Source organism: Eulemur rufifrons, chromosome 17, assembly GCF_041146395.1.
Source record: "Eulemur rufifrons isolate Redbay chromosome 17, OSU_ERuf_1, whole genome shotgun sequence".
Classification (NCBI taxonomy): Eukaryota; Metazoa; Chordata; class Mammalia; order Primates; family Lemuridae; genus Eulemur; species Eulemur rufifrons.
In genome coordinates this window covers 32875257-32901151 of record NC_090999.1, presented here as the reverse complement: position 1 = coordinate 32901151, position 25895 = coordinate 32875257, and the positions used below count along the sequence as shown (strand labels likewise).

At 36.7% G+C, this 25895-nt stretch overlaps 1 protein-coding gene across 1 annotated transcript in view; it reads right to left on the bottom strand.

The window, feature by feature from the left end:
- ITGA1 (integrin subunit alpha 1) overlaps positions 1 to 25895 on the bottom strand; it is a 145793-nt gene that overhangs the window by 20723 nt on the left and 99175 nt on the right. The window contains exons 10-19 of the mRNA XM_069492871.1: positions 23826 to 23899; positions 22592 to 22733; positions 15706 to 15848; positions 12579 to 12722; positions 11158 to 11415; positions 8757 to 8887; positions 5705 to 5871; positions 4142 to 4278; positions 2052 to 2162; positions 135 to 344 (exon numbers count right to left, since the gene is read on the bottom strand). Coding sequence (XP_069348972.1) covers positions 135 to 344; positions 2052 to 2162; positions 4142 to 4278; positions 5705 to 5871; positions 8757 to 8887; positions 11158 to 11415; positions 12579 to 12722; positions 15706 to 15848; positions 22592 to 22733; positions 23826 to 23899 — 1517 coding nt within the window. The remainder of the gene's footprint in view (positions 1 to 134; positions 345 to 2051; positions 2163 to 4141; positions 4279 to 5704; positions 5872 to 8756; positions 8888 to 11157; positions 11416 to 12578; positions 12723 to 15705; positions 15849 to 22591; positions 22734 to 23825; positions 23900 to 25895) is intronic.

Sequence of the window (25895 nt, the reverse complement as noted above, 5' to 3'; positions counted from 1 at the left end):
CACTACTTTTATATATGAAATGTTTTCCATTCTTCTAAAATAACTGCAATAAAAGCAATTAGCTCAGTAGTATGAAAAGTAGGTTCAATAAATGATTGTTATGAAGAAAAATAAATGAAAAACTAAAAGTTTACCTCAATTCCTGAAAAGATTAGATTTGGAGAATAATGCACTATTGTCCTGGTGTTATAGGCACTGTCCTTTTTGTTTTTGACTGTGAGGCTGATGTTGAACTTGTCATTCTGGGACCTGACAATAAGCAGGCCCTTTTCTGTGGTGGATACATCCAGGCTGAGGTCCGAGATACATTTTTCCTTATTTCCACAATCTTTGGCAAAGGGAATCTGTAATGGTGACAGGAAACTACTTTTCAAAATTTAATTAAGTATTATTGAAAATCACATATCAATGTGTAACAGAAATGACGTTTTGCCAAAATAAGTTAAGCAACTTAGAATCAATTTCACACTGCAAAAATCTTAAGAAATTTTATATTTATTCCTGTAAAGGAAAAGAATAAACTTTTACTTATGGATATAAATTCTTCTAGTCCTTTTAAAAATGCACGGTTTTCACAGTTGTATTTCATTGGCTTTAGTCTGCCAGAGAAAAACAGTTTCAAAATACCGAGTTAAGTGCTCCCAGATCTAAATCTATTCAACTCTAATTATGAGATTTTCTGTTAAAAAGAATCAAGTACATAGGAATGTCATAAAGCTCAGTCAGGAAGGTGGAAAGTGGTTAAGCCACACATCTAGGAGTCTTGCTTGATCCCTCTTCCTCGTTAATCCAACACCAAGCACTATCTACTCTACTCCTTTTCTAAATATCTCCCCAATCCTTCCCTGTTTCTCCATTCCCACTGCCACCTCTCACCCAGGCATCCTCCTTTCCTCTCTGAACTAAAGTAACAGTGTCCCCCTGGTCTCCGCATCCACTCCTGTCTCCTAATCACTCCACATTGCAGCATCCTGTCCCAAGACCGAGCCACACGGAAGCTTTCAATAGCATTGTGCTACTCTTTAAAAAGTTTAGGATTTGTGCGGTGACACCAACTCCGGAAGGATCTGTCCCCTGCCAGATCTCACATCGCTTCCCCCTTGCTCTTTAGCTTCAGCCACACTAGCGGGTTTAGCTCAGTTTCCTTCATGTCTCAGGACCTTAGCACACATTATCCCTCTGTTCCCCCCATTCTGCTAAATAGGATGGAAAACCATCCCATCCTTCAGGGCTCAACTTAAATGTCATAACTTCAGGGGGCTCTCCTGACTCCCCAGCTTAGGTTGATGTTGCTGTAGAGCTCCGATATTCTCCATAGCATATGATCTTATTACTACTTAATATCTGTTTCCTAGGTCAGACTGCAAACTCCAATTTATTTATAAGACAATAAATAAGTTTGGCAGGAAGGAAGGGAAAGTGGAAGATACGTGTATGGAGAAAATAAATTCCCCATTCTTAACGTCTTTTCCATTGGTGCCTCACTTGGGGACACCCTCCCCATTGTCCCTCCTCACTCACTCTCAGGGATGGGGCAGTGGACTCTAAATTTGGAAGCAGAAACTGGCCAAACACAGCTCAGCCCTTTCCTCTCTCTTCTCCTCTTGGGTAGCAGTGTGCCCATAGGAAGCGTATATTCGGCTCTACTCCTCCATTTTGCATATTTTAGGAGGTGGGACCCTGTGACGAAGGCCAGAGATGGATCAGGGCTGCTGATGACCTAGTTGGTTATCTGTGTTTAAGTCTATGCTTCAGTGTGAGGACACCCGTTATACCTACACCATGCTCTGCAACCAACCCAGTGTTTATTAGAATAAAAGGGGAGATTTCTTTCAATTGGTCCTGAATTCAGGTGAGATAAAAATGGGTGTCATTTACTAGTTCCCTTAAACGCCAACAATATGAAATTAGAAAGATTGGAAAAAGTCTAGAAGAGTCTAATTCTTTTTTAAAAAATTTAATTGATTTAGGGTTATGTGTTTATGTGTTTGAAGGTTTTTCCTGATATACTTACAAATAGGTATTCTGAATTTTAAAAACATCTGACTTACATGTTCATGTACGGAGTTTGGTAGAGAATCATCAAGAACAGGCCCATTTTCTGGATCAGTAAGATTAAAATCCAAAGTTATTCTCACAGAATCCTGAAAGTCATGCTTGTCCTAGAGGTTGGAACATAAAACATGTCATTGGTATCATACTTAATGGATGTTCTGATCTTGTTACGGCTTCCTTCTCCTGCCCCTGTGGGCCAGGGTTACTAGAACATTCTCGTGCACTTAATCTGACATATGACCTCCTCAGGCTTTTGCTTTGCTGGAGGGGGACTGGCATTCCATTTTGACAGCGGCACATCTGGAATGCAGAAGCTTCAGAGTATGGCCAGCCGACTCACCTATGGCTCCTCAGACGGGCTCGCTGGAGTGATGGGCTACGTCATACCTGGCTGTGTCAGGATACACCACCCTGAGTTATTTGCATAAAAACAATATTGTTTCTTGAGACTTCCAGCTAAAAATCACTATGTAATACTTCTAAGAAAGTCTCCCAACTTCTGAAGGACAAACTTTCTTTAAACTGAGCTGCATTTCATTAATATACTATAGACCCAGAGCTATAAGAATTTTATAATGTAAAATGATATGGAAATCATATGAATATGATTAATAGTAACACTGTCACCATAATGACTACCATTTATAGAGTGTTCGAAATTACAAGCTTTATATATATTACTGTGAATTATATCAACAGTCCTCTAAGCTGAATAGCTATTACAGACCTTACTTTATAGATGAAAAACTAAGCTTCTAAGAGACTAAACAATTTTGCCAAAGTCACTCAGAATGTGAGAAACTTGGCATACAAATTCCACCCTGGCTGACTCCAGAACAAATGTTAAAATGTTCATTTTAAAACCCAAAAGAATTTTGGAAATTTTGAAACTAGTTCATGTCTTTATTAACACCAGTGTGTAGACCTAGCTCAGACACTGAATTTGTGGGCAAACACAGATGGCAATAATTTTTAGCAGGTTGGAGGCAAGGCTGTATCTGGTTTTACACCTATGTAAATTTTATTCAAGTTCTAATGACTAAATTTTCAGTTCTGATAAACTAAATAGGAGGGACAACTCCAGTGTTGTTTTTCAGATCATAGTTTGAGCTTGGTGTTGATAAAATATGTTTATTTTGATATGTATCAGGGAATATCGACATGACAATCACTGAGGAAGAATAAATGTGACACACTAGGATGCATATTTTCTGTCACTTCCCTGCCCCTAACTACTATTTTCAAAACATAGACTATAAATACATCCAGAGTACAGAAATAAGTCAGAGGTGGGAAAGTTGGCCTGTTTCCTTTAAAACTCCAGGATCATGTTCAAGTCTCTGATCTTAATCTCAGTTCCTCATTAAAATCAATATTCCTCATTACCTTCATTCTGCTTTTTTATTTTTATTACTATCATGAACATTTTAAGAAAATGCTTAAGAAACTCCTGCCCTCAGTTGGGAACACTCCCCACATACACAGTGCCCCGTACGCAGGTTCAAACTGGCGTACTAGCCATCCCTAGGGATTAATAATTCCCTTTCCAAGCCTCCCCCATCCACTAAAATAGAAACCGAAGTAGCACAAAGCCTACAGATGATAGAAAATACCAGATGTTTTTCCCTTCGATCTAAAGTCAAAGAGAGAAATACACAGTTCAGTCGATCCCAGAAATCATGGGACCCAACTGTCTGCCCTCAGGGCAGTTAATCACTTATCATGCACATTTGACAGGCAAGGCCCACAGAAGTCAAATGATGTTTCCAAGTTGAAAGAATAAATGAATGAAATGAGTAAGTGAATAAAGTATCTTGTCGTCTAGTGCACTGTGCCTTTTACTATTATTCCATAACCTATGGATGTCTGATAACACGCCCAGAGAAGACTAAAGATAGTTTTATGAAATGTATTTGGACATAAGAAAATCAGATCTGTGATTTTCCGGTAAGAGTGAACAAACTAAAGTTTACTTTATTATGTGCCCTTTGAAATAAAACAGTAAGAATTTGATTGACTTCAAATAAGACACATCTACTATAGTCTTGATTTGGAATAAGGCAGCTATGATATATGATTTACTTGCCAACATGTAGAAGGAGTGCTTAGTGCATTCTGATTCTCGAACTGTGATATTTCTTTGAATCTTTCTCTCTTGAGTTCCAGAGAAAAAACTCCGTGATATCTGTCTTAGTGAATCTAGGGTGACACGGTACTGCAAATCTATAAAAATTAAAAAAAAAAATTGATGGAAATGTTTATTTGGGGTGGTTTTCATATGATCCAGATTATTAAATTAGCATTATAGAAAAATCTCTTGAGCAATGAATCAAAAAATTCCATTATTCAGCAAATCCTCACTACTGTAGTACAATGAGATTAGCGGTCATGAAGATAACCTTGAGGAAATCTATAGAACTACTCTCTGAGTTCACTATGCTTTTAATGTTTAATTATACTTATTAATAATTCTTATACACACACATACATGCACACATACACACACACCTACATATCATCTAATTTTCTGACCATCTCTGTGTTTATTGGGCTTTCATTCAAATTTTTTGTTTTTTTTAGTTTAGAAATGTTGGCACCCTGCTTGGAATATTGATTATGTTATATTTCAACAGAGACAAAAATATACATTAAGACATTTTCACCTACTTTATAAAAAGACATCTTAGATTATGGTCAAAGAACTATTAAGCTCAATAAAATAAGCATCCCACAATAAGGAAAATAAGCGAAATCTTCTGCTTTCTATGAAGGCTACAATCTTCCTTATTCGATCACTTAGTTCCTATACAAAAATAGGACTGAAATAATGCTGCGTATGAAACCTAGATGACTACTATATACTCCTATGCCTCATTCTCTGCTAGTGAGGCAACTATTCCAGAGCATATATGTGCACATATAGAGTACATCAAGATAAACAGAATTTAAGGATTAATGGTTTTTCTCATTCTACTTATATTTGGTTGCAGAATAAATTACTCTTATATATCCAGTGGCTTTCATAGCTTTGACTCCAACATATTTCAACATCATAAAAAACTGCCTTAAAAAGAGGAGAGCAAAGGGAGGAGGGGGATGCACAGGCTGACATCATGCACCTGAGAACACAGGCACAGAACAAGTCTGACTCTCAAAAAGAGGTGCCTTCTCAATGGAGCCAGGGGATCTCGGGAATATGGGGGCGGCCAAACGTTCGGGTCCTCTGCAGTATCAGTCTTCCCCAGGAGGGGACAGGAGAAGGGAGCGAAGATTCTTTGTGAAAAGCCCCAAGAAGGAAAACTGGACTCTTTTGGAGCCCAATTTCCAAACTCTACATCTGAATAGGGTTTTTTTTTGTTGTTGTTAGCACACAATTGTTCATAGTAAATAGGAGAGCCAGAGGGGAACTACAGAATGTTGAGGCCATTGCATATAAGCATGTAATTTCTGCTTCAGAATTTACAGGGCTCCATAACCTATTCCTTCTGCATCAGATTTTGTCCTCAAGGGTCAACCTATTTATGGGGGCAAATGGGACATGCAGCTCACTATGCTCAAGGGAAATACAATAGCCTTTCGGGATTTCTTCATGCTGGAGCAAATATATTGTTCTCTGCCCCAAAATACTTGCTATCATTATTATGCTTACCAGCTTCATAAATCGTGTCTTCTTTAGATTTTAATTTCACATCAAAACACACTGTAGCATTTATACATACTGTTTCCTTTCCCTCCACAAGGCAGTTTTTCTTTTGAATATTCACTTTATTGGGTTCAAACTTCATGGTCACTTTAACTACAGCCACATCTCGAGACCTACAAACATAAGCAATGGGATTACTTACACACTTTTCCACTTAATGACTGTCATCAACTTGGGAGTGCAGTGTGAGAGCATGGAAGGGGATGCTGCTCTGAGTATATAGTTTGGGCTCTCAGGACTCTATTTCTTTAATGAAACTTTGATACAGAAGAGATTGTGTTTGTGTTTTAAGAACAGCCAAGTTGTTTGGAACCATTTGAGGCTTTTAGTTCAAAAGCCAAAGATCTAGTTTTGCCTGTGATGGAAAAAGATTGGACCAAGTGCCCAGGTGCAACCTCAGAACCAAAACTATATTTGGGGGATCTCTGAGTTTGTTCCCAATTTGGAAAAGGTCCAGAGGCCCCTGGACAACTTGTGGACCCCTGCTGCTCTCATCTGCACTGCAATACTTTGTTCTTGTAGGGAAGGAAAAACAGAGCAATATTTGAGGCACTGTGCTAGGCATGTGTGTTATTTCATTTAAATTTTAAATTAACTTTAATAATAAGAAATGCTATCATCTCTGTTTTATATGTGAGATAACTGAGGCTCTGAGAGGTTAAATATTTTACCTAAGGTCAAATGCTGTGAAGAGGGAAAACCTGGGATTTAAACTCAAGCCTTTTAACTCCAAAGCCCAGTCATTTCCACTAATCCAAAATGAGAGCAGATCGTAGGCAGTGAGAAAATATGGATATACGGAGCCTGAGGCCATTGTCTTCGACTCAAGCCAGAATAATCATTGAATATCTTTACCTGGTTTCTGCCCTGTGACCAGAACTGGCCCGTTTTATAATTAGGTATCTTATGAATACTGAAGTCTCTGCTTATGCTTTTGCATTTTAAAAAATGATAATTTTCTCCTTTTAAAACAATTTACTCATAGAAAACATGGAAACCATAGAAATACATAAAGAAAACACAAATATTAACTTGTAATTCTACCACTCAGCAATAATCACCATCAACATTTAGTACACTTCGTGTTTTTTACTTTACAGAAGAATATATAGAGACACATGCATATTTACATATACAAAGGCACATATATATTCATACATATTTTAAAATCTTATAATGAACAATTTTCTAATATTTATATTTTTCTGAAAACATTTTTAATGGCAGTAGACAATACCAGAATATGCACATACCATAATCTATGTATTCAATCCCCTCTCATTGGTTATTTAGCTTAATTTCTTTTTTAAAAAATGCTTATTACTTACAGTACTGTGATGACTCTTTAATCATATTTCTAGATTATATCTTTACATTTTTAGGAGGTAAATTTCTTGTTAAAAAGCATGAACATTTGAAGGCTTTTAAATACTTATTGACAAATACCTTCTAATGAGTTTTAACCAGTTTACCCTCATCTGCAACCAGTGAGCATGTCTAGTTTCCTGCTTGGTGATATGTACTTTCCAGACTCGAGGCTGCCTTGTCCCCCCCCTCCCCCACTCACACGTCCTCTCTGCCCTAACCGGATCCTAGCAGGGGCTACGGTTCAGCCTAGTCCACGTGACGGGGCGCTCTCTATCTGCTCCCAGATGCCTTTGTGTATCGCCTGCCCTCTGTACACACTCTCAGTCTTTGCTTCAGGATTGCAAATCTTGGTCTTCACGTCCCAGTATCCTGGTTTGGTCCATTCTGCTGTCAGTGAACACTGGGCTATGACGGGGACCTGACTGTCATTTTGGCCCATCAATGATAAAGCCTTGATTCTGGGCAGGAGGGGCCATAAATAATTTTTCAAAGCTTTGTAAGAAGCTCTTGAAACAAAACTGGAGCATAAAAATTGCCCTTAAAATATATTCTTTTAATAAAAGAGAATGGACACAATAAATATTTGTGAGCATAATAAGTTAATTCAGGATTTACAGTTCAAACAAAAATGAAATGTTATACTTTGTCATTGACACTGGTGACTTCTAGTTTTGAGCCTTGGTTTTGGGTGAGCTCTCCCCAAAGTCACGGCCACTCGGCTACCCAACATTCTCCTTTTACCTTTGTCTTGTTTCCCATCCACTGTAAAGTTTAATTTCTTCACCATAATGGTTACTATATGTGCACAATTTAGTGTTCGAGTTTTATTTGACCATTAGTTCTTAAGCATTATCTTAAATTATGACAAAGTCATCTATTATCACCTATCGTCACCTTTCTCTTTCACGCTTTATTACTCTTATAGATAAATTTTTGGGCAAAGGACCACTGAGGTATGTTTCCATCTCAATTACATTAAACCAATGCATTAACTTGGAAGAATCAACATGTGGACTTCTCATCATGGCACATGGCATAAATAACGTATTTATGTATGTTATTATTGCATATATATGTTATTAATGTAGGTATCTGAGCATTGACTTGGATTTTACAATTAACCGAAAGGATTGGGGCATTTGAGGAATGTGGACATTTTAAAGGCTGAGCAAAGATACTATTGAAGATGTCTCTATGCTTGACCAACAATATAAACAGAGTTGGTGCTGCACAATTGTCTATTTCTATGTATTAGGTAAATGAACAAAATGTCTATTATCTCTAAAAGCTTGCAAAGCAACTCAAAGTTATGGATATTTTCTTGTTTATATACATCTTCTATAAGATCTTTTCCTTCCCTATACCTCCCCCAAACAGAATTCTTATTTTAGTGTCAAGCATGTAATAGATACTCCAAATTCAGAGTTCATTCTATTTGTTCCTTTAATATAGATTCTTTGTTCTTAAGATTTATTGACTCCTGCAGCTTACTCAACTGAATAATTTGTATTTGCATGATGAAGCACAAAAGGAAATAGATACTTGGTATGACACAAGCTTCAATCACACTCAGCTGTGCAACTATCTGTGAAATACAATCGGATTAATTGACTGTTATTAAAATACATACCAGAAGAGGGCAGCACCTCCAAGGCCCCCGATAGTCACATCTGTCAGACCGTCACCATTTAAATCCATTTCTCCATGGATAGACTGGCCAAAAAATTTCAGTGTCTCACCATCCCCACCTGAAGGGATACGCTGTGAAAATTCCAACAAAGACTTTTATGTCAGAAGGGTCTGTTCAAAATAGTTTCAAATAAATCTGAAAATTTAGATTGGTTAACAAAAAATCAAAATGAAAGATCTCTTGGGAACCTGCCCAAGGCACCCTTCATGTTGAGACCAGAGGAAATACACAGATATTCCCAAAGGATGCTGTTATTTTTATAGTACAGACAAAAATCATTTCAGGGTTACTGACACCAGAGAGAGAGAGGGAAAAAGTATATAACGTCATCTTGTCTAATCCGCATGGGAAACATTATGAGTTGGTTTCTGGTTCCTGTTCAATCCCATTACACAGAGAGGTTTAAAGGCACTGGAAATCTTGAAAACATATCATACCAGCAAGCAGGGGAGTGGAAGATTGTCCTAGGGTCACTTTGGGGTTCATTGAACTTTGTGGGTGGATATAAATAACACATTCCATCAAATACATTTCCCAACACGCAATCTTCTTTATTGTCTGTCAAAAATTGTCCTGAAAGTTGAGGGCACGACAGACTTAATTCCACCCACTTGTGTTCACAATGTTGGGAAGACACAGATGAATATGGAGTTCTAGAAGACTAATCTGTGCACATTCCCATGCATAATATATTTGACACCTATACTTCCTGATTAGCTTTGGTTCAAGCTGACGTTGTTTTAATGGAAGCCGAGGGCAAGGGGCCAGGACTGACAGACTCTCCCTAAACTTGGGGTTTTCTTATCTTCCTGCTTTTCGCTTAAACAACATAAAATAAGAAGCCCAGTATGGCAAACCAAATGGAAACATTTTCATGCTTAAACATGAGTGGCTCACTGGGAAGTATTTCAGCATTTATTCAGCAAACAAGTCAGGAAATAGCTGCCTTATTGGTTCTGGGGAGTTGATTCAGTTTGACTCTGGATCATCCCATACATAACAGCACCTCTGGTTCCCATGGAAACAAGTAAGCACATCCTCACCTTTTCCTTGGAAAAACATTTTTCCAGGAATTAAATCCAACTCTAATAATTTTCTTCTTGTTTAACGTTGCATTTTAATTTATCACCATTTTATAATACAAAATAAAGTGCCCATGACAACCTATTTCATTTACTAATGATTTAAAAAATCTTTCTTTTTATACTTTAAATGCTACCCCATTAAATTTGCAGGACTGATACTGAAGCAGTAGTGTTAGAACACAAGAAAGAACTGCCTTTCTGCATTTCCTGATTCCATCATGCCCCAGCGGTTAATATTGCCTATTTCTAGCTAAGTAAATAATGCTATAATGATTTTTAACAGAAAAATATCATTTATAAAATGGATAGAAGTGTTATAATTGAAATAATAAGCTCTCTATTTTTTCACTATTAATATCATGATGACTTTATGAAAAGTTAAGCACAACTATGCAATACATGAATAGATTTTGAGAACTCTCAACTATCGAACCACACTCAAATGGAAAAAGAAATAATATACTGATTTCTTTTCATATTATATAAGCTAGAAAGTAGTGAATTCTATTTTATTTATAAGCAGTTGCTCAATGCCTCAGCAACTATGATTACTTAAAAACAGACAGTTACATGAGAATTCTTTTAAACTCTCCTGTTTTCATAGTGCATTAAGTACTTCTATAAATTGTTATTTTTCTCATGTAGGAAAAAATTACCTTCATGGATTATAGTTGTTAACTGACAACAAATTTGAAACCAGAACAACAGAAGTCCTCTGCAGGTTAAGCTTAATTATTCCGATTTTTTTTCCAGGAAGGATTACTCGTGAGAAAATTATAAACCTTCAAAAATCCTAATTCATTTGATGAAAATATAGCAATTTAATTCATAAAGTTAACACAATCTTATTATAACAGCATGGGCATTGAATATAAAACCAATAATTTCATTTTCTTTATTGACTAAATCATAGAATCATTATTATCTTATTCATAAAGTGGTACCCTCTTTTTAGGATCAGAGACACTGTAGATGTTAAATAGCATTGTTACAAAATGATCTTTTGTTTTGTTTTTTATCATTTCAAAGGATAAGATCCTGCAGACATAAAAAATATAGTAACAGAGAAGAAACTAGATAAAAGTATAAAATACAAAATAACTCTTCTATAAAGATCACTTAGAAAAGAATTAAATCTAGCTTCCCAAAAGAGTCAGAAGGAAGAGATCAAATAACTCCTGAAGTTAGACAGGTAATGCCTAGCATTGAACCCACTCATCACTGAAGGGCAGGAATCCATAGGCTTAGCTTCTTACTTGTGCATACTCTTTCCTAATAGTCTTGCCACTTCCATGATAAATGTACACAGCTCCCCCGTGATCATCTTCCAGCGGAGCTCCTATCACGATGTCATTAAATCCATCAAGATTGAGGTCTCTTACAGCAGCAATAGCTGTTCCAAAACGAGCCCCGCATGGCTCATTTTTGTTTTGTTTTGTGCATGAATTGTGCTTCAGAGATGAACAGCAAGTCTGCTTAATAGGTTCCAGGCTCATTTGATATTCAAACCTTGTCTGCAAGAAAGATAAACAGGATACTTATGGGTTTCTATCATTACTACAGCAAAGTAGAATTTTTAAAGTACATACTAAATCAGTGCTATTAAAAACCATTTGTACATCAATGGTAAAGTTTGTAAAATTTCTTTAAAAGTGTGCATATCTGAGAGCAAAGTTAGCGATTCCAAAGAACAGATTGTAGAAGTGAGGGAGAGAAGACATATTGAGGATTTTAATGGGGTCTCTTTTTAATGCAATTGAGTGAGTATATAATTCACACCATCATTTTAAAGCCAAATAACTGAATATTTAAATTCGTGCCACTATCCCTTCTTCACCCAATATTGTGCAAAGAGAAAATTTACCCTGTTCAATAAGCAAACTTTCTCTAAAGCTGCCTAGAATGGAAGAAAAAAAAAAAAAATCAATAAGGACAGAAAGTACTAGCAATAGTGGGCAAGAACACACTTTCTTGGAAAAAGGGAAAAACAACACAGGACAAAAACTGTTGACAGGAGGAAGCAAAAAATAAAAAAAAAAACGATAGGAAGAAAGATATACAATTTATGATTTAAAGCAATTAATACGGGAGAGAATCTAAGAATTTTAAAGACATACACAGATAAACACTGGCTTTGCTTTAAATAGCAACAAACTCTTCTAATAAAGAAATCAAGGATTATTTCACCTAACAAATGATGTCTAAAGTCAGGAATGGGAAACAAAATCTCACTCCAGCCCAGTGAAGTATTCCAAAGACCACAGTGGTTCCCTGGAAATGTCTGTTGTCATTGACCTGAAACTCACTACTTCTTCCGCAGCTTCTCCCCACCCAAACCAATCTAGCTGCTAATGTTACCCACCTCCAGGTCACAGCTCGTCAAAGTTTGCACTGTGGGTTTGCTTAGCAGTTTAATGAGATTTATAGTTATCTTCTTTCTCCTATACATTTTCTGTTAAAAATAATTCACATTTACAAACAGAAAATATGTATGGGCTGGAATGACTTTATTAAAATTCTAAGTGTTCACTTAGAAACAGGGGTTGGTGGGATGGACGGGCCCTGAAAGCTGCTTTGCTCAGTTTCCCAAACGAGTGAAAAATTAGAACTACATTATTTAAAATTGAAGAGAAAGAAAAGGTTTTCCTAGATTTCTACCAAAGGCAGATACCATTACCTGATTCAGCGCGTACACGTACACTTTTCCTTGTTCCTCTTTCTCTGTTCCCATGTACATGGGGGCCCCGACTAGAAGAATGTCAGTATTAGAATCTTTATCAATGTCAATTGTTGTTAAAATGCTGCCAAAGTAGGAACCAATCTAGGACACAAAACAAAACAGCCATCAGAAATTCTCAAGGAAGCTAAAATCTGTACTTCTCTGACTTTTAGCAATCTAGAAGAGTATTTGAGTTTCAGTTGGGAAAAGAAATGAAAGAGAGAAATGTGGATGCTACCTGAAAGTTATTTATTGGTTCTTTCACGAGACTAAAGAATATTAGTCTGTTCTATCCTTGAGGATGAGCAGCTGTTACAGATTTCATAGCTTAAGAGTAACAAAAATGATTCCTTTTTGATTTCACCCTAACCTCTCTTTTTTCTCCAAAAATCAGAAAAGATCAGTAATGCTACAGCAATTTTTTGAGGAAATAAAATAAGCTAAACAGTAGAAGGCATTCTGGAATGGTTTCATATATGTTTAAGTACAGTAATATGAAAATAGGAAATCAATACATTATAAGGAGCTGAATTGTCCTGTAATATTGGTGTGGCACATTTCACCTTGCAGTCTTGGAAGATTGTCTACTCAACAAAAGGGCAAAGTCTTGTCCCAGCAGCTATGGGAGGTAGAAAAATACAGAAAGATTGCAGGGGACCATCCCCCTGAAGCAATATATTTTCTAGTTTAAAGATAAGGATCTAAGAAGCCCCAGTAGCCTAATGGATAAGGCATTGGCCTCCTAAAGATAAGGATCTGTTTTAGGGAAAGAGCAGGAAACTTATACTTCATTACCTAAATGTTTAAATAACCTTTTCAAATATTGAAACACATAGGTGTGTTTAATATTTGATGGTCTTAATAATTCTCTTATTAAACCTCTCTGTATTGGCTTCTATTATTTTATTTCTGTTCTTCTGATTCTGCCCTGTATCAGAGACTACTCTTTCTTTTCATATTTGCTGGCTCTTTAATCCCTTTTATTCTTTAAATTTTGGCCTCACCTGGAGCTCAGACCTATGGTTTTCTTTCCATTCTCTTACTCTAGATGCCCAGTCCTTCCCATACATGTCCACTATGACACATTGCAGGTGTCACTCAGCTGTCTTTCTCAAGGCTCCATTTGTACCTTTCTAGTCATTGCTAGACATTGACTTTTCTCACAGGCCTTTGAAGGGCTTAAAGGATTTTTTAAAGCCTAATTAATTATAAACATAAATAAAATGTAAATCTGGCAACTCTGGGCCTTCATTCCCACATGGCTGTGGCCACTGGGAGCTGAGTGGGAGCCCACCAGCTGCCCAGGGCCGTGGTTTGCACAGCTTTCTATTACCTGACGCCCAGTGGCTGTACTCATTGACTTTACTGTTTTCATTTTACTTAACTGGCACCTGCAAACATCTGAATTTGTGCTTTTGTTATAGGGAAAATGTCTAAAAACCAAACATCATTTAAAAAAAAAAAATACCTAAACATTCTAATCATGGAGCCACCTTTCTCTCAGATCCCCAGGCTGGAAAGTGAAATCATTCATGATTTAAATCATTCATGATGCTCTCCTGAGTTTTCATATGCAATTTTACATTTCCTGTCTTGTAGACAATTAGAGTGATAATGGACCTAAGACATCATCTAAAATGTTTCATTTTACTCTTGTCAATTCCTCTTTATTTATGTATGTCACACCTTTTCCTTTTCCATTTTTATTGCCTTTTCTATTTTTATCTCATTTTAGATTCTTCTTACCTCTTCCGTGAGCTACAATAGCCTTATTTTTGTTGTTGATACATTTTACGAGCAAAAATGGGGCAAAGTGTTAATAAAGCCTTTTTCACCTGGTATATGAGAATCTAACCTTTAGTTTACTCTAACTCTGTCCCCCTGAGAATCTGCTGAGGATAGCATTGGAACTGTACTGCTAAGGCTAAGCTACATAGATTAGGGTAAAAATAACCTCTGATTGGGACATTGCATTTAGGCTGTAGTTCAACTATAAGTGAACTATAAGTACCTGATAAAGACGACCTATTTGGGGCTTTCCAGAGTGCAATGACTCTTAACAATTGGCATGCCCTCTGCAGAGACCCTGGAAACTATGTCTATGGTGTTGTCATAAAAGACACTGGCTCCTGTGGGACGTGGGGCTTTAAAGCCAGTGCAGCTGCTGCACCTGCCTGATTGCACCTGGGCTGCTGTGCTGGGCTGTGGCAAGGGCTCCTACAGAGGGCAAAGGCTGATGCATCCTGCCCTTCTAGTTAAATAAGTGGTAATATTTAGTGACGCCTAAGAAGAACCACTCCCCAACCCCCATAAGGATTGAAGGATAAAGTTAATGCAACCACATTGTATAACAGAACACTTGGAAAATCCAGAAATCTGTAAAAAATAGAAGAAAAGTTACCCAAGTTATCATGATTCAAAAATAAAAAATGGCACAGTTAGATGTTTCTTTCAGTTTAAAAAAATATATTAATGTTTGCATGTTGCTTGTGTAATTTCCTAAACTACTTTTAATATTCAATATTGTTTAATAAGAATTTTCCAATTTTACATGTCACAAACCATTTCCCATTACCTCCATGATAAAATTCAAGTTCTTAATTTGCCATTCAAAACTTCACACAATTCAAGTCCACGTTATCTTTTTAAATCACTGTCACTGCTCTCTCTACCTCTCTACATTCTATTTTTTCATCTAGACTCAGCCCAAATTTTATCTCTTATTAAAACTTTTCTGTACCAGTCCTAGCTTAAAACAATTTTTTCATCCTATGAGTATATTGTCTGTGCCTCTGGCACTTTTATGATGCCTCCTAATGTTTTAGATCTCTTTTCTTGTATATATTTGTACATCTATATCTACATCTGTTACCTACACATCTTACCTCCATCCCCATCCAATTGAAGTGTCCATGAAGTCAAAGATGCAGACCCTTTACATCCCTCCAAAGAACCTAACATGGGGCCCTGTTCACAGCTGATATTGAATATATGGGTATTGCTTTTTACAAATTTTAGAGCAATAGACAGTCAGTTTACATACAGTATGAACAGATTAATTTGAAACAATATTTTTCAAGTTTACCTGTTCTCCACGGAGGGTCTGGAGAATTTTGATGTCTCCATCTTCCATCCTGTAGATGATGACCTGTCCTGTGTGATTGTACCGAGGCTGCCCGGCAATGTACAGCACATCGCCAGAAGCAGTGGCAGAGTTGACTGTGTAACCTAACAAAAGAGAGATTCCGGATATGCTATCTGGCCCTTTAAAATCTTCATAGAATAAATTCAAGATCACTTTAAATGGTTGGGAGAATCATTTTCATATGGACTTCTCTTTCTTCGAAAATAATTTTTCTTAAATGCATATAAGAATTTGTTTTGGTCCAAGCTTTTAATGTGCTCTCTGATTATGGACCACAACTGCTTTGTCCTAAGAAGCGATTTTTTCCCTAATCTCAGTTTTTCATGGGTTAAAGGCACAAATGATATAACAATGATGACAGAAAAAGAAAAAAAAGTTGCACAGAACAACCCCTCACAACCCCATTTCACCACTTTATGATAAATCAATTGTATTTGATTTGGACATACGTGTCTGTGCTATAGGAATTAATAATTTTATATAATTGGAATTACAGAAAATGTCAGCCTTTTCTGTGTTGCTAGGTTTTTAAATTATAATTTTAAATGGTTGAAGATTATTTCTAAGAGTTATAGCATGAAGGCATTGCATTTATACAATGATCCCCTGATGGAATATTGGAATTTAGGTTGTTTTTAATTTTTTGGTATTGTACTAAAGCCTGCAAAGACATCTTTGAGCATTTAAATTTTTTCTTCTTTTGGACTTTTTTGACAATAAATTTCAAGTTTTTAAATGGTTCTTGTAGTGTCTGGAAAATTGTTTCCAGAACATTTATACTAATTTATTCTATAATAAGCCATATGAGAGACAATAGTTTCATCAAACTCTCCTAGGTATTATGTACCATTACTATTATTTAAATTTGTAAATGCTTTAATAGTTGTTAAGCAGTGTCTAACAACAGTAACTTGCTGTGATTTTAATATGCATTTATTTAATAGTGAGCTTGAATAGTTTTTTTGTATGTCTGATCTTTCCTCTTTTTAATTGAGCTTTCGTGCTCTTTAAAATTTTGAAGTATGTCTTTTTTTTTTCTACTTTTAACTTTATTTGCATGTATTTTCTGTCAAAGTTATTCTTGGGCCATGGCTTTTGTTTCCTCAGTTTCTTCTGGGATATCTTTTTCTTCTGTGCAGCCTCCTCTTCTGGTTTAGAACAACATGTTCTATTTCAGTAAGGGTCCTGCCAGTGTGACTGGGGTGGGGGGGGTGGGGATCATGTATGGGTTAATCTAATCATTAACTCTGTAAGTACAGCTGGTACCTCTTGGGTGCTTTGTTTACCTGGATGTCCACAACAACCAGAGAATTTACATATAACCCCCTAAATTCAGCATTACTTTCTGCATTTTTAAGCATGTGCAACAAAATTTCAGCACTCTTTTTGGGTCACTGACACTCTGTCCAGCCCCATTGTTTGGCCTTGGGCACACCTACCAGCTCCACCACGGCAGACATGAAACAGTACACATTGCTTCTGTAAAGCCACATCTTTCAGATACTTGGTGGCAATTAAGATATGCATACCCTTGGTGACCTGGGCAGTTTCACGGATGTTCTTAAAGTGAACATGAAGATTTGAACCTCTTGATTTGCATGGTTTTGTGGGTTTTCCTGGGTCAAGTGAAGCATTAGCGAACCATTTTTAGAGATCACCTCAGGTTGCTTATAGGAACAGCTTAAATTGTGTCTTTATGGCAGATTATTATTATTTTTTGAGTGAAGAATTAGATTTATTCTTTGTCTCTTGAAAACAGTGCTAAATCAATGGATAAAAATTATCACATGTAGATTTCAATTTTATAGAAGGAAAAAATGTTCTAATAACCAGAGCTATTCATCAGTGGAGAAGGCTGATTACTTTTCAAAATGTCACAGAATAGCTTTTCTTGCTGAGAAAAAAAATCACATTTCTAACTTACTTACCAAGCATTTTCCTATAAGGTAATAGTTCCATTTCTTCCAAAATTTTTAAAAAGGAACAGAGTTTTTTGTACAAAAATATGTTTATTCTTACAAGTGCTAAGGGAACACAGTTCCTCAGACATCTTATCCTTTAGGAATATTTTCCTCACATTCTGATTTCTCCATCTTTCTTTGAAGTTTTTTATTATTATTATTATACATAACAGAATGTAAAATATTCTTTTCCAAACATGTAATGTGTTACACTTTTATACTATTAACCACGATATTGCTTAAAAAAATAAAAATCTTAGGGTCATGTTTATACATACATAAAATGGAAAAGAAGAATGTGCAAAACAAAGCCTATTTTATTTCACGCCAAGGGAGTGGGATGACTGTTAGTGTCTGTTGTGTTTGCTTTTTTTTTTTTTTTTTGTAATATCCATCATTGTGAATGCAAATTGATAAAATATTCTTTTAAAAAAAGTTGAAAATTAAGCTTGAGGCTTGGAGTTGTGTGATTATTTGGTTAATTACTTTTGATGATTTGCACTTGATAATTAAAACTGTTAGCTGAAATCATCAAGGGGACAGTAACTATCAGTCAGGGTAGTTACTCATTGAGGCTCCAGTGTCTACAGATAATAAAGAGGGAAAGAAAAAGAGAGCCACGTAAAACCTGATTTTAATAAAAGGAAAATGATTATAAACACTTATGCTTAATATTGCTGTCTAAAAAATAAAAGCACAAGATGGAAGAGAGAGGAAAATGGTTGGCATAGCCCTCTGCATGGATTTATGAAGAATAAATCCTGGCAGCTCTCATATTTCACTTCTTGGCAAAAGTGCGATGATCTGGAGAGGTAATGGGAAACAGGTATGATCTGTCTTGATGCCATGCCTTTGCCTCACATCTTTCCTTTTCCTTTGGAATCTCTCTGGCATGAATAGAAATCAACAAACTGTGGGCGGAGGAGGCAGGGAGCACGATCTCAACTGTATTCTCACCAAATCCACTTGCTAAGGGTATGTTGGCATAAAGCAGTTTACTGAGTTATAGAAAGACAAGTGTGTGACTATATCCTGAGAGAGACGTTTAAAAGCTTCAGTTCCTACTTCTTTATGATCATTATTGATTAGCATGGGATTTTTTTTAATAGAGCATCTACCTCTTTCTTTACTTCCGTCATAAGATTTTCCATAGTCTTACAACTTGCAATCCAACAGATTCAGAATAATACATTCAATCTCTTCTTCATGTGTAACTCCCACAAGGAAACATTTTAAAAGCCTCATTTCAGATTTAGAATAATATTTTGAGAAAAAACAAACCCCCACCCCTTTTGGATGCTTTTCTGAAAGGAAACTTATGTATATTAGACTTTATGTTTGCAAATGTCTTATGTGGCAAAACGTCTTATACCCTAATTTGTGACTAAGCTAATGAAATGATTTCTGAAACAGGAAAAAAAATCATCTCAGCACACTGTATACAACATATCTAAAATTTTCCTTTTCTGGGCAAAGAGGAGTCATATATTATAAATACTGTGTTTAAGAATAAAGGTTCTTTTAACTTTTTTTTTTTACTTGCAGTGGCATCTTCAAGTACTGAGTTCTCTAAGTCTGCTTTACATAACATTAACCCCAGCTTTTTGGGAATAACAGATTTAGAATTCTTAACAGTTTGTTTTTACAGAATTTAATCATATATGATAAGTCGGAATACCAAAAATACTACAATATTATTAATTAACATGTGTGAACTTCCTAAGAGTAGCAACAATGTCACACATCTTTATGGACTTCACCCATGTTTTTAATTTTGTAAATACTCAATACTTATTAGTATTAGTACTAATGTCAGCTACTTTTATTGTTACATATAATATGCCTGTATTAGTTTTCTATTGCTGCTGCAACAAATTACCACAAACTTAGTGGCTTAAAATATCACAAATTTATCACACAATTCCGTAAGTTACAAGTCTGGTATAGGTCACCCTGGGCTAAAAATGATGATGTTGGCAGGGCTACGTTTCTTTGTGGAGGCCCTAGAGGAGAATCCATTTCCTTGCCCTTTGTATTTCTAGAGATCATCTACAGTTTTGGCTTGTGCCCCCCCACCATCTTTAAAGCCAACAACATGGTATCTGCCTGCTCATTTTTCCATGATTCTCTCTCTCTCTGACCACATCCAGGAGAGGTTCTCTGATTTTTAAGGGTTCCTCAGACCCAGCCCAATATTCTAGGATAATTTTCCCATCTTAAGATCTTTAATTTAATCACATCTGCAAAGTCTTTTTGCCATGTAAGGTAACATATTCATGGATCCAGTGATTAGGACGTGGACATCTCTGGGAGATATTATTCTGCCTACCTCCACAATACTAATAAGAAGAATGTTTATTGTATAACATTGCATAATAATAAAATAATATACAACATCTATTGAGTGATAACTACCTGTCAGGCAAAGTACTAAGTACCTTCTGGTCATTATTTAATTTCATCTTCATAACAACCCAAATGATATATGCAGTGTAATTATTTCCATTTTAGAAACAGGCAAATTGAGGCTCTGGATTAGGAAAGTAATTCGCCTAAGGCCATAGCCAGGGGCAGAGTCAGAAAAGAAACTCAAGTCTCTATGACCTCAGAGCCATCTCTGTTGTACACCCAGTACCACAATCACTTCAAGTCTTTAGTGTCACAGGATCAGCAGCTTTATAATATTTATTTTTAGGGATGTGTCATATTTCATTAAGCTTATCTACCATTTACTTGCCTATCCCCATATTTTGGACATTTAAGATAATGCCATTTCCCTCAATACCATAAGCAACAATACAGTGGAAATCATTGCTCACTTTGCATTCTTAAATGCTGGATTTTTTCTTAGGTTAGATCCTCGGAAGTAAATTTCTGGGTTAACGTGGTGTGAACATTTTTATGGCTCTATAAACATATTGCCAGATTCCTGTCATAAGGAGTTATACTAATTTATATGCTGTCCATCATATATATGAGGGTAAATGTTCTATATTTGTTCTATCTAGGATAGATAGAAACTTCAGGTTAAACTGGTTCTTGATTCCAAAGTATTTCATATAAAACAGTCTCATAGAATCTTGGAATATGAAGAATTTTTAGAAGATATCTAACCTAATCTCCTGCCCTCTTTTTAGGTATTTTATGTCATGAAACATACTGTGCTGATGGGCATTGCTTGTATAATTATTGTCTTTCATCCAAAAAAGTAAGTGCCATCAATGCACGAACTGATCTGCCTTATACATCTCTGTGTTCTCAATTTATAGCTCAACGTTTGGCACCTTGCAGATACTCAATATCTGTGGTGTGCTTTCTTGATCAATCCAGAATCAGGCATTTTGTTATGGCGAAATGAACACTGGAATAAGAATAAATAGACCTAAATTGTAGGTTCATACCTGCAGTTCCCATCCCTCAGTTTCTTAATTTGGAAATGAGATGTTTGACTACATTCTCTCTAAGATCTCTTTTAATACTAAAACTTGAAATGAAAAGCCCTACCCCTGTATTTTACATCACAGTCCTCCAAATATTTAAAGATATGCAATACATACTTTTTTTCTTAATTTTAAATTTCTCCAAGTTTTGGAGGGAGAGGAACTTGTAGCAGTCAATTGTTTCCAGATCTGTATTCAGATAATCTTTTACTGGTACATCATAGTTTGCCATTTTCTCTTTGTAATGGGCAAGGCTTAGAACAATGGAATACTCTAGCTGTTACCTGACCCAGCAGAATGTAATAGGTTTTCTATGGGAAATAGACTAGGCTTTCATTAATGCAATTCCGTGTGCCTTACAGGGTTTTCACAGTCACATTGTAACTGCTGTTTACTATTATGCTTTTAGTCATTTAAAACTCTAGTCCTTTTCTTCTTCTTAGGTCCTGCTGCTTCTATAGCTTTAATAGGTGTCCTTGAATAGAGAGATGTATGAAAGTCACAGTGAAGACCTGCAACCTTCCATGTAAAATAGAAAGAAATGAGGACATAAAGACAAAGAGACTTGCCTCCAGGACAGAAGGATTCCAGAGGGGAATGCTAACATGCTAAAATGTGAGCACGTCAAGGCCAAGGTATTTGTTTTCTTTACCACTGCATCCCCAGTACCAAGAACAATGCCTGGGGCGAAAGAGGAGCCCTAAAAACATTTGTTGAGTGAGAGTCGGGAAGCCATAGCCTGAGGGTCCTTTCCATCCTAGGCCCTCCCAACTGTACACTGAGATCCTCTTCTAGTGATGGAAGAGTCCTTGGCATCCCTGGGACAGCTCTCAGCCTGGCACAGATCCTGATAAGGTGGTACCAGACACACACCTCCCCACTCCTGGCAAGACTTTAGAAAACAAGACGACCTTACATCACTGGGTTTAAGTTCAATATTTGTCTGATTATACCCAGACCCGTTAAATAAGAAGCTATCTGATAAAACAACTTAATTTTTTCTTTTCCAAAATTAGGATCCATAGAAAGAAACTAACGATAGTGGATATTTAGGAGAAGATGGGAGTCCTGTCTTCAGGATATGGGAGAAGTCAGTCCTCATGTCCTGTCCACAAGGTCCAAAGCTCTTTTTGAAGTTAAAGAGAATACCAGACACAGGGAAAATGCACATATCAATAAGTACACATAGCAGCCTAAACCATTCTCTGCATTAGACAGCCCTGCTGAGAAAGAATGGCTTCCATGTTCTGTTATTTTGACTAACTAAGGCTTCTCAGAAGCCTGAAACCTTTCACAGGTTCTATAAAATACCTAACCTTTCAAAGTGATCTTGCCCCATGGTGCTAAGCCTATAGAAATATTAGCAAATAATGCTAAAGATAAAAAATAAATAAAAAACTTTCTATAAGTATATCCAAAGCTTACCTAAATAAGAAGCAAGAGGCTCATTCTTTTTAGACTCAACTTTAAAGGTTGTATTTTGAGGGATGATGATTTGATTAGCCTTCTGCATGACAACTGTTCCATTCCAATCATAGGCTCCTACTGCTCCAAGCATGACCCAGTCCTTATATGCAAATAGAGAAAACAATAATATTTAATAAAAATAATAAGAGCAAACACTTATACAGCATTAACAATGTGATAGGTACTGATTAAATATTAACTAATCGACTATTACACATATTAACTTGAATAATCCTCACAATAACTCTGTGAGTGAGATGCCATTATTATCATCTTCATTTTGTAGAAGAAACTGAGACATAGTAAGTAGCTTGCCCAAGTTTATACAGTAAAATTGCACATTGAAATGTCACTATTCCTTTGCAAGGACCAGGATAACTTTTCTTCTGTTGACTACAAATGATATATTTTCTAATCTTGTCTTTCTGCTTTATTCTGGGTGCAAAGAATTCTTGGTTTTGAATGTGGAATTCTGGCAAGACCCTTGAATACATTGACACTGACAAAAAGATACATTCCATATCTTTAGTAAATATTAAATTAAGTATTTCATTTAGTCAGATACATAATTACATAAGGCAGAGCTCACACTGTCTGATTGACAGTTCTTTTTTTTTTTATTTATTTTTTATTTTTTTTATTTTTTTTGAGACAGAGTCTCACTCTGTTGCCCAGGCTAGAGTGAGTGCCGTGGCGTCAGCCTAGCTCACAGCAACCTCAAACTCCTGAGCTCAAGGGATCCTCCTGTCTCAGCCTCCCGAGTAGCTGGGACTACAGGCATGCACCACCATGCCCGGCTAATTTTTTCTATATATATTTTTAGCTGTCCATATAATTTCTTTCTATTTTTAGTAGAGATGGGGTCTCGCTCTTGCTCAGGCTGGTCTCGAACTCCTGAGCTCAAACGATCCGCCCACCTCGGCCTCCCAGAGTGCTAGGATTACAGGCGTGAGCCACCGCGCCCGGCCTGATTGACAGTTCTAAGTACAATGTAGTGAGCTGTGTGAGATAATATGCTTTTCCAATAAGAAGCTTGTGAAATGCCATTTTTCTATTTGGGTTAGAAAACACCATCATGGGTCAAGTCATGATGAACTGCATGTTGCACTTGTAATATTGATGGGCAGGTGTTCATTCTGGGGAAGGAAATCTTGCAAAAAATATTTCATTTTATACCAACTGGTTAATGTACCTGTGAATAATGAGCACTGAAGCCGGTCTGAGACATTTCCATTTCAAATGAAGCTGCTGACTGGTCAGCTGTAGCTATAACATAGAAAAATATCACCGTAAACAACTAACGACACCTTTTCGTGCACTTACTTGAAGGACACGTGACCTGGTAGAGCTTGTGGTCTTACCACAAGCACCTTAGGGCACTTTCAGCTATATATTTTTCAACCCCAAATTTCTAGGTAGGTCTGAGTAGAAGACAGAGAAGGTTGGTGAATCTGTCTCAGATTCTTGCTCATTAGCTTCTGCATCCTTGCTGCAGGAATCGAGAAATCTCCATTCTTACAGGGCAGCATGTTGTGGATCCTAGGCTGCTTTGGGTCCACATGGTTCAAGTTGAATGTACTGAGTGGGAAATTTCTGTCTCAACTCATAACCTGGGACCCCTGCTGAGCCTGTAGGCTAAATTTACTTGATATGTCACAGGGCTGAAAAATTTTCATTCACATATTTAAAGAGGTTTCTCAACTCCACCAGTCCTACCCATATTTCAGGCCATAGATTCTCTCAGAATGCTATTGTTTGATAAAGGGTTTAGGGATTTCAGTTTGCATTTGTTCTAATGGTTGGCTGTGGGTATTTCTCACAGATAGGGCTCCAGGCCACACACCATTTAATCACATACTGATATTATTACAAAATCCTGTACCCATTTTGAAGCTCTTTACTGAAACACACAGATAGTCCAATGCTTTCCATGGAAGTGTGCTACTTTCAAATTATTCTCAAAATATTCGCAAACCCAAAGCCACAATTCCAAGAGGGAATTGAGAGAATGTTGATTTACTTGCTTCCAGTAGGAAGTTACTGATTTATTTGGCCTTGCAGATAAGTTAAAAATAGCACTTAATTTTAAGAAAGTCAGTCTTCCCTCTCATTGAGGAGGCATGAGAATAAACACATTCATGAAATTAAACTTTTTTTGACTAGTTATTTATTGGCATAAAATTGTAAACAAATACATCAGTAATTGCCTTTTTATGTAGGAATAGATCAAATGGGAAGTCAATTAAGAATTCAAATATATCATTTAAATCTCTTTGTACAAGTTGCCCTCTAATACATTTTTTTTTTTTTTTTGAGACAGAGTATCACTCTGTTGCTCAGCCTAGAGTGCAGCAGCAGCATCATAGCTCACTGCAACCTCAAACAACTGGGCTCAAGCGATCCTCCTGCTTCAGCCTCCTGAGTAGCTGGGACTACAGGCATGTGCCACCACTCCCAGCTAATTTTTCTATTTTTTGTAGAGATGTGGTCTCACTCTTGCTCAGGTTGGTCTTGAACTCCTGGCCTCAAGCGATTCGATTCTCCTGCCTCGGCCTCCCAGTGAGATGCACTTTAGCTTTAATTTAAACATGTATTTTAAGTCCACAATGCTTTAAGGTACTTTCTCACTTATCTTTGCACCATCAATAATAAGAACGTGGCAGCAGAAACCTGCATATTTCCATCCTGCCCTGCTGATGTTCTGCTTTCAGCTGAGGACAGAGAGAAGGAGGCTACGTGACATTCTTTTTGCTGCATTAGCATCGTGATGATAGTCCACTGTATACTCCTGGGCTTCTTGCTGTAAACTCCTCCGCCAAACTGTTCATGAGTGTTTAGCTAACCACTCTAATCACCGTGTAGCCTCTGGTTAGGAATTTAGGCATTTCTCCCCATGCTTGATGGGAAAGGGAGACACTGGACCATTCTCTGATTTTATTAGGCAAGTGCTTGCCTCAGTCGCTAGCACTGACCTTGCCAAGCAGGACTTTCATAACTTTCATAATTGCAGCTATTTATCGTCTTAAAATAAATGTTGATGGGAAATGAAGATTTCCCAAGTAACAAGGAAATAAAGCCTTTTTTGATCTCACTATGAAAAAAAAAAAAGAAATAATCTAATCAAAGCACTGCTTTTGGTTAGCCTTGATAGTTCAGCAACAAAGCTGTAGGAGACATTTGTAATCTGTAGGGTTCTTTATAAAATGATTTCATTTTTAAATATAGAGACTTTCTGGAATATTTGGGCACTCCAACGTGTACT